Raw genomic sequence first — 9,111 nt, 5'->3', positions numbered from 1 at the left:
TAAAGAAGTACTAGTAGATATTTTTGGACTGTTAAAAATAATATAATAATAAATAATAACATTATATAGGTACTACACTTTTTGAAAATTTATAAATATTCTATCAAGGTCCAAATAATACCTATTTTCAACATATTGTGGTGTACTTGATTCTGAACAACTTATTGTTTCGTTTTTGCTATATGAGGTAACATATTGTATTTTAATTTGGTCTCTACATTCCCAAAAGGTATAATAATCATATTACATTTACGTAAAATACATTAAACACATTTTTTTAAACTTACTTTTCACCGTGGTCATTCACACTGGATAAAGAACTTAAAGAAGTACTAGTAGATATTTTTGGACTGTTAAAAATAATATAATAATAAATAATAACATTATATAGGTACTACACTTTTTGAAAATTTATAAATATTCTATCAAGGTCCAAATAATACCTATTTTCAACATATTGTGGTGTACTTGATTCTGAACAACTTAATATTTTATTTTTGCTATGTGAGGGAACATATTGTATTTCAATTTGGTCTCTAAATTTCAAAAATGTTTAACAATTATATTTATATTACATTGACATAAAATATACACATTTTCTTAAACTTACTCGACAAGTTTTGGGAGTGCATCCTTCTTAAGTCTAGTACTAACATAATCCTCTTTTTTAAAATGTGATGAACATATGTATGAATAATTAGGTAGTGTTCCTTTAATGTTGCATTGATTTAACCATTTTTGCCTCATATATGGATTACTAGGGAATCTAATTTAATAAAATGCACAAAGAACAATTAATAATAACTGCCACCCAACAACTACCAAGTTATTGACAGACTTGGGTAAAATACTTTTTAAAAGTATTTCAAATAAATATTCTGAATACTTAAAAAAAAGTATTCAGAATAGGTATGTATTCGAATACTTTATAATAATATTCCTAACCCTAAGTATCTAGAATATTTCACATAAAGTATTTCAAATATTTTTTGAATACTTTTTTTCAGTAGATTTAGATTTCAATACCAAAAATATTATTTTTTCAATTCTGTGTTTATAAAAGAAGATTACTATAATCACAATAGTACCTACACACCTATATGGCAATCTTGAATCTATTAGTCATAAATTATATTCAAATTAATAAAATTAGTACCTAATGCATAAGAGTATACCTATATAAGAAAAAAAGTATTCCGAATACTGTACTTAGAATACTTGTAAAAAATACCGTATTGAATACTTTCAAAAAAGGTAGCCAAGTCTGGACTTATTAGTTATTGATATATAATTCATCAAATAAATATACTTATGAAATGTTGCCTTTTGATCATTACATTCGCACACAATGCATGTCTTCATAACTGAACTTATTATTCAAATTTATAAATAATATTTATAATAAATGAAAAAACATAAGTTTAAACAATTAATAAATATTTATAAATTTAAATAATGTATTATAATAGGACAATAAATAGTTTAATAAAAATAATCTTTTATTTTCGATCTATTAGATAATAGATAATATTAGCCATTAGGTAATAACATAACCTACTTCAATGAATAATATTATTACAATTGTTCATAGTTTCTATAAGTAATAGATATTATAGATTATTTTTATTATAGATATATTTAAATATTGAAAATTATTCCCGCGGTTTTTCAACGCCCGATCCTCGGAACAAGCTCCACCCACTTGCACGCGTTATCATACCTAATGTTCCGTCTATTTCTTTAAGTCTATGCGTACATCGCCTGCCTGCCTTCCCACGACTTCCCAAACTACCTCACTCATTCATGAAGAAGATAATAAACACTCTAAACAGTCAAAACTTGCTGCCCTACTCCCTAGTCCTAGTGCCCTCACTCGGCTCACTCACTCTTGTGAGTATTGGGAGCTCAATTGTCTATTCTCTCTTTTAGTTATTTGAAATTTTCATTTTATAGTAATTTTTGTACAAATATAGTCAGTGTCACATTACTCACACTCACATTCCTTACACCGTACATTACTTAGGACTAAAGTGTATGCTTTGTACCACTAGACTAATTGTTATTGCGGTGAATAAAGGCAATGTGATTGCCTTAGTGGAATGATATAATAACAATTTGTGGTTACATACCATTGTCGTCCAATATTACTGGTCAATAGATGGTATTGTATAGGATAACGGTCGCCCCGTGTTCGAACCGTGAAAATCGAGAATAAATGGTGCTTACGGCCAACCGAAATCAACAATGGAAGCACAGTCATCGAAAAAATTATGCTGCAAGGTTTGCGTTCACACGGTCAAGAGCATCCCGGTGATATTCATTTTGTGCATACTCGCGTGGTCGTATTATGCATACGTCTATCACCTGTGCCTCAGTAAGTTATTGTCCAGACAGGAATTGTATTAATAATAATATTGTCTACATGCCACATAGACCTACAAATATTCGATCATAATGCCTATTCTCTCTTGTTCATAGGTCGAGTCACGTCCGTCGAACTGGCGGTGCCGTATCTGCTAGTGTACCACATCATACTAGTGTTGTTCCTATGGTCTTACTTCAAAACGATTTTCACAGAGCCAAGCGGCGCTCCACCAAATGTATTGACAGTTGATTCATTGTTACTATTAGTGACATGTGTTATCGTTTCATCGGTTTATTAACACTCGGTATTTATTTTATTACAGTTCAGATTACCAGAAGAAGTATTTGAAGAGTTTAATAGAAATCCTATAGACTTGAGCAGGCAAAGCGCCATTTTACGTGATTTTGCTGAGAATTTACCTATTATGACTTTCACAAATACCAATGGTAATACAATTGATTTTTATCTTGAAAATGTACCTGTTCAGTGTAATGTAGACTATGTGTAACATAAGGATTGCAGAACATTTTTTTTCAGATATTCGGTTCTGTGATAAATGTAAAATAGTCAAGCCAGACAGATCACACCATTGCAGTGTGTGTCGTAAATGTGTATTAAAAATGGATCACCATTGTCCATGGGTGAACAATTGTGTCTCATATTCCAACTACAAATATTTTATATTATTTTTGGCATATGGTCTTCTAATGTGCATTTATGTCGCTGCTACAACAGTTGAATACGTTATCAAGTTCTGGGATATTACTACAGATATGGTAATATTTTAATATTGTACTATTAAGGTATATTTAAATTTTTGATTTTTAGAAAATAAATAGCTAAAATTATGGTTTGAATAAATAATGGTAATATTGACATTTATGAGTTACAAGGGAATAATACATTTTAATTATCTAACAGTAATAAATAATATGTTCAGTAAAATTTTATCAATCATAAAATAAATATTGAATTTTTTAATTTTATCTATCAAGATACCTATTTCAATATGTTGAAAACTACTAACAATTACATATATAATACCTATTGTTCAATATTTAATTTTAATTTTTGACACCTGAAATATTCAAAACTAAAATAATAAATATCAATGATTTGATGTATAAATTTAAAAATGTTAGTGCGTTTATACTACATAATATTAATAAAGGTACATGGTAACAGGGATTAACCAAGTATGCTCATCTTCATTTCTTTTTTTTACTTTGAAGGACTTCATAACCTTAACGTTTTTTTGTTTAATGTTTTGTTATTGTAGTCTAAAAAATGAAAAACATATAAGAAAAAATCCAAAGTTAAAAAATAAATATTCCATAAGATAGTGAGAGTTCACAAATAGTTGCATGACATCATACAGTCGATGATTGTACAGCCTATATTATACATGAAAAAATTGTTCGATTTATACAATGTTTTCAATATCTTACCATAGTATTTAAAAATTGTTTTTTAAAATATTTTGTTTATTTATCTATTAAATACAAAAATGTAATTTTAAATTTTATATTCAACCTTGTTATTGTATACCTAATATACATTTATTTAATTAAAACTATTACATACTAGTGAAAAAACTAGAAAGTAAGGCAAAATTATAATCGCGCCAGTATTTTTAATATTTAAAATACACTTCAGGTTAGATAAAACATATATGAAAAATATTATCTGGGATGATTGAAATTTTTGTATTAATCTAGAACCTTTTACAATTAGTTCACTGTTCAGTCTGCTCTAGACATTTCACTCGTATTTATAAACGCTTGTATCTTATTGAATATTTAGAGTTAAAGTGTTAAAGACCCACACCATATTAATTCGATTATAATATGCTTAATATATCGTTTTTAGTGTTGTGATGTCCTTTAATCACGCATTTATTTAAATTCTGATATTTGAGATTTTTATGTATAGGTATTAAAAGTAAAAATACCATATGTTTAGAATTTAAGAATTGTTTATGCCATTAAGCGTATTTTGGTGGTACAAACTGAGTTTGTAAAATATATGGACTAAGAACATTAGAAATTGTTTTAAATAACATTAAAAATAAATGTTACATGGAGTTAAGACATTAATCAATAAAAATATTTGGTTTTTATATAATATATCATATCAACATTAAGCAAACAATTTACAGTAAAAAGAATAGTTTTTATATAAAGAAAGAAAAAAATTTGTATCTCGTTACAGTAATCCATGAGTGAAAATATGATTTTATTTGTACTTAAAATTACTAAATATATAATTAAGTGATAAAAGTTAGGTAACCGTGCACCTCTTATAATATGAAGTATGAAATAACCAATTTTGAATATTAATTAATTGGTCAACAAAAATTGTTAATAATTAATATTATTATCTTTACTTTCAGCGAATTCAAGATGGATCATATAAAATACATATAATATTCTTATTTTTTATTGCTTCAATGTTTTCATTAAGCTTATTCTCACTGCTTGCATATCATATCTACCTGGTTTCAAAAAACCGAACAACATTAGGTAATTAAAATAATATTACAATCTTATAATACATATTATTAATCATTTATGAATATAGTGTTTATTATTATGATCAATTTGGTCATTGTTTTTTCAGTGATGTTTCATAGTGATTTTTAACTATTTCATTAAATAAATCATGTAAACTGTATTAAGTACTCTTAAAGTGAAGTCACATTGAAATTGTATCAATTTAATGTTTTGTAAAAATTTAATGAAAATTATCCTCACTATTGGTTCATTAAATGTTGTTTTGTCTAGAATTTTATTGTGTATAGTATAGATTAATATTATAAACTTTTAGAGAACAAAATAGCTATGTGTAAGTGCATGGTTGAATTTTTTAAATATAGCGTTGCCTACTTAAGTTTCGTGTTTTTTAGAAGGATCTGCATTTTTTTTAGTTTGTATACACTAAATTTCATTAACTGTTAACATAATAAATATTTGGTCATTTTATACTTACAAATTTGTTACAATGTTTGAATAGTTTACTTAATTCATATATTAACTTACACTATTTCACACTGTTCATAGTTTCGGCTTATTCTACTTAAAATTAAACATAAAATAATATCATATCTAATTAATTATTATTTATTTTATTATATGTGTTGGATATATATGTTCATTATTCAATTTTTTTCTTTATTTTTTTAGAGTCTTTCCGTCCTCCTAAATTTTTGGATGGTAGTGATAAAAATGGATTCAACTTGGGATGCTGCAGAAATATACGAGAAGTGTTTGGTAAAGAAGTTCTTCTGTGGCCTTTTCCAATAGACACACGGTAAGTAAAAAATGGGTACTCAAAATTTAAATGCACTTACCAATTATGGAAACGTGTTAGTTATTGATAAGACAGATTAATATGATTCTCATTTATTACATATAAAACATTCATCAGTCATCACATTCACACAAATTGTCACTAATCATACAAATTTAATCATAACTATAGTATATTTAAATTATCAAAGTTGGGCTAACAAACATTATACTATCATTTTTTGGTATTTATTATTTATCATGATTTTAGAGCCTTAGCGGTAATTATTTAGTGATTCCAAGCTGAAATTATTGTTAATAATTTAATTTAGTTTGGTAGAATTATTCAAAGTTTAAGAAAATAATTTGTGGTTATTAAGTTTGTTTAATATAGTATGGGGATCATTGAAATGCATAATAAAATGCATAAAAATAAAAAATAAACTTGGAACATTTATTTTGCAAGAAATTTGGAGGTTTTGGAAGTATATATTATTATGTGCAAAAGCCAGGAAGTTACATAATATTGTTAAATTATTTTAGACTTAATTCGTTTTTGGGGTATCAATTAAAACTTAATATTGTTTTCACATTAATAATTTGCCATGGAACCACAGTAGAAATTAAAATACCATAAAAGCTTATCTGGGTCCCTAGATAATATTCTAATCTTTAGATTTATTAAAAAAACAAATTTCAAAATTTGAATTGTTTGTTAGAGTGAAAAATATAACTTTTTTTAAGGTCATAGAATCGTTAATAATATGTGTATCCGAGTATGTTAAATAGTTCTGGTGCATTTATTATATTGAATATAATACGTTTATTGTAAGTTTTATACTTAAAACTTATAGTTGTTATAAATATTTGGCCAATAGCCGAATGCATAAGAAGCTGTCTATAAAATATTCCTAAGAATCTAGTAGCCAGTAGACCCCTTAAATGTCAAATTTCTCAATATTCCATTTTGATCTTTATGTTAGTCTCTAATGTTAAGAAATGTTTTAATTTTGTAATTACAATTTATTTAATTTTTAAAGTATTAAACTATGTTTTTATGAGTTGGTAAAGTGCATTTAATTATGATGAAATGGTTTTGAAACGTATAGAAAGGCTATATTTTAAACAGTCTTATTTTTAATTTTTTTAAATATATAGTTTGAATTATTTGCTATGGTATAAATCAATCATTTTGGTTGTTGTAAAAATATATTTTAACAGCCATTCTTAGCGTTATCTTACCAATTTCCCATGTGAGTAGTGTAAATATATTCCCGGGAATACATCTTGATATTCGTAATACGTTTCTTGATTTTAATTTTTCTGTTTTAGTTTGGGGGATGGTGTAATTTATCCATTGGCGAGCGACCTGAAGTCTAATGATAGTGTTAGGCAATCATCAAACAAATCCAGGACACCATTTACCGTTTAGACAATTTTTATACACCAAGACACGATTAGTACTTATTCTATGCACAATATAAAAATAAACAAGTATACATAAGGCTCAAATCAGTATTGTGTTGTGTTCTCTCTTATTGTTTATTTTAATCTTATTACTTAAAAAATGCAATATTTATATTGATATATTATTAATTTTAATTTTATTAATGTTATTAATCTATTAAGGTACATTATATTTTAATTTGTTTAATAAGGTGAGCAATTTTATATTTTTGACATTTTGTATATTTTTGGTAATGTTTGTTTACTCTACATGTTTTTAACCTGTACAAATAACACAGTATAAAATAATATCATGAGTTTTTTTTTATCTAACAAAATATACTAAAAAAAGTGTTGTTTTACTTTATTATAACTATTAGGTAAAATCTTTTGTTTGAACCATAAATATTGGTATTATATTTAATATTTGAGATAGTATTAAAATTGTTTACAGCTTATTAACATTGGTAATTTAATTTTAGTATTTCATCTAACTGCATGTATTAATACTAATGATTCTCCCACAGCCTTGGTGAAGGTGTATCATTTCCAATCAATAAAACTGTACCTGAAGCTCAAAGTCTATTATTCTCCGATATGAACGACCAGAAAACATCAATTGGTATATTAATATATTAAATTTAAATCTAATTTTACAAGATTGATAAGTCACTCTGACGATGAAACATAATGTTTTTATTTTTTAGATTTCGAACATTATGACACGTCGTTGTTTACATCAATCTTAATAAGGTGAATTAGATTCAAAATTAATTTAAAGTATTATATTTTTACTTGAAATTTTATCAATGTTTCAGTGATGATAACATGAGCTTGACCGATACAAACGCCCCTAAATATCAAGATCTTATTCAAATTTAGTATTAAATACTTAATATTATTTAAAACTTTATTCCTGTGATGTCATATTATCCTACTTTTACTCGTAAATATTGAATAATATAATAAGTTCTTGTCTTGTAATTGTGTATCTCTTAGCCCTTAGGTAAGTTCTATAGTGGGATTTGGTTCAAACAGTCCAGTGTATATCATTAGTACAGTTTGTTGGGTGAGATAGAGCAATCACACTACCAGTGTATTTTCAACAATGAAAATGATACATTTGTCCGTGATCCCGTCTCCTATTTTCTGAGTCTGTAACTTAATTTTTTTTATCAATGTTTATTGTGACATTTATTCCCGTATTGGTTAAGTAGATTTGTCTCATTTCAGGGATCATCAAGGTCACATATTTCACAACGTCTGATGTTAGTATTAAGTTTACTTTTTCTTCTATAACCTTGAAAAAAACTAAAATTAAAGTGTTCATTTGCTGTTCAAAAGTCTACCATCACAAAAATACTACTTGATACATTGCCTGTAGTATTACATTTTTAAAAAAATGTCTCAATAATAACATAATTTATAATTACATATTTTTAACAATTCTTTGTTAACATTGGTCAACACAGTTATGTATTTGTCTCTGGTACTAAATATTTCAAACCTGGCCCTGGTCATTCACGTGGTTATCATTCTATGGCCCAGACCAAAAAGACACTTTCTAATACTCATGCCGCATTGTCCTTTTTATAAGATTTGCCTTTTTGTCGTACAACTGATTAATTTTCATTTTTCATTTGAGTATTCATTATTTTGTATAAGATATTCATTTTCTGATTAAGCATCAATATTTTGTTCAATTTCATCTGTTTCGAACTCCATGAACGGTGTAAATCCTATTCAACTAAAATGATATAAAATAATTTATGCAGTATGCACTTGGCCTACAATCCTGGTAGAAAACATATCTACAAATTTCAGTTAAGGAAATTGTTATGCCTCTTGAGTTAAATCAAAACGTATTATAATAGTGGGTACTGGGTGTACATTAGTGTATTATTTTATTTACCACAAATATATTTAATATATTTACGAGTAAAAAATAAATAACATCATTAAACAATAAAATTATTTTTCTAAAACAATAATGCTGCATGAACACAGTAAATG

The 9,111-nt window shown here is 26.3% G+C and overlaps 2 protein-coding genes across 4 annotated transcripts; one reads left to right on the top strand and one right to left on the bottom strand.

Moving 5' to 3' along the window:
• Positions 1 to 9: 9 nt before the first annotated feature.
• LOC111039585 lies at positions 10 to 1,433 on the bottom strand. Its single transcript, XM_022323161.1, has 4 exons — positions 1,310 to 1,433; positions 611 to 766; positions 444 to 536; positions 10 to 350 (listed from the first exon to the last, which is right to left on the bottom strand). Exons 1-4 carry the CDS (start codon positions 1,360 to 1,362, stop codon positions 284 to 286), a joined length of 369 nt encoding a protein of 122 aa, XP_022178853.1. The 5' UTR covers positions 1,363 to 1,433; the 3' UTR covers positions 10 to 283.
• Positions 1,434 to 1,779: 346 nt separating this feature from the next.
• Positions 1,780 to 8,082, top strand: LOC111039580 (palmitoyltransferase ZDHHC15-like). Of its 3 annotated transcripts, none has more exons than XM_022323154.1 (9): positions 1,780 to 2,374; positions 2,479 to 2,600; positions 2,688 to 2,811; positions 2,888 to 3,141; positions 4,758 to 4,887; positions 5,548 to 5,674; positions 7,626 to 7,720; positions 7,806 to 7,851; positions 7,917 to 8,082. In XM_022323154.1, exons 1-9 carry the CDS (start codon positions 2,245 to 2,247, stop codon positions 7,978 to 7,980), a joined length of 1,092 nt encoding a protein of 363 aa, XP_022178846.1. In that variant the 5' UTR covers positions 1,780 to 2,244; the 3' UTR covers positions 7,981 to 8,082. The 3 variants fall into 3 exon arrangements, with proteins under 3 accessions (XP_022178846.1, XP_022178847.1, XP_022178848.1); XM_022323155.1 differs by having other exon boundaries at positions 1,782 to 2,374; positions 2,903 to 3,141; XM_022323156.1 differs by lacking the exons at positions 7,626 to 7,720; positions 7,806 to 7,851; positions 7,917 to 8,082 and adding an exon at positions 6,985 to 7,164 and having other exon boundaries at positions 1,786 to 2,374.
• The last annotated feature ends 1,029 nt before the right edge of the window (positions 8,083 to 9,111 follow it).

Source organism: Myzus persicae, unplaced genomic scaffold (genome assembly GCF_001856785.1).
Source record: "Myzus persicae strain clone G006 unplaced genomic scaffold, MPER_G0061.0, whole genome shotgun sequence".
Classification (NCBI taxonomy): domain Eukaryota; kingdom Metazoa; phylum Arthropoda; class Insecta; order Hemiptera; family Aphididae; genus Myzus; species Myzus persicae.
The sequence above is the reverse complement of the archived record's forward strand: the minus strand, read 5'-3'. Positions and strand labels throughout refer to the sequence as shown.

Excerpts from the sequence above, each read along its gene's own strand:
- LOC111039585 (XM_022323161.1), bottom strand. The coding sequence starts at position 1,362 with ATGAAGACATGCATTGTGTGCGAATGTAATGATCAAAAGGCAACATTT. Across the intron at positions 537-610 it reads GCACTCCCAAAACTTGTCGA|AGACCAAATTGAAATACAAT; the intron begins GTAAGTTTAAGA and ends TTTGAAATTTAG. Across the intron at positions 351-443 it reads CCACAATATGTTGAAAATAG|TCCAAAAATATCTACTAGTA; the intron begins GTATTATTTGGA and ends TATTTTTAACAG.
- LOC111039580 (XM_022323154.1), top strand. The coding sequence starts at position 2,245 with ATGGAAGCACAGTCATCGAAAAAATTATGCTGCAAGGTTTGCGTTCAC. Across the intron at positions 2,375-2,478 it reads CGTCTATCACCTGTGCCTCA|GTCGAGTCACGTCCGTCGAA; the intron begins GTAAGTTATTGT and ends TCTTGTTCATAG. Across the intron at positions 3,142-4,757 it reads GGGATATTACTACAGATATG|CGAATTCAAGATGGATCATA; the intron begins GTAATATTTTAA and ends CTTTACTTTCAG.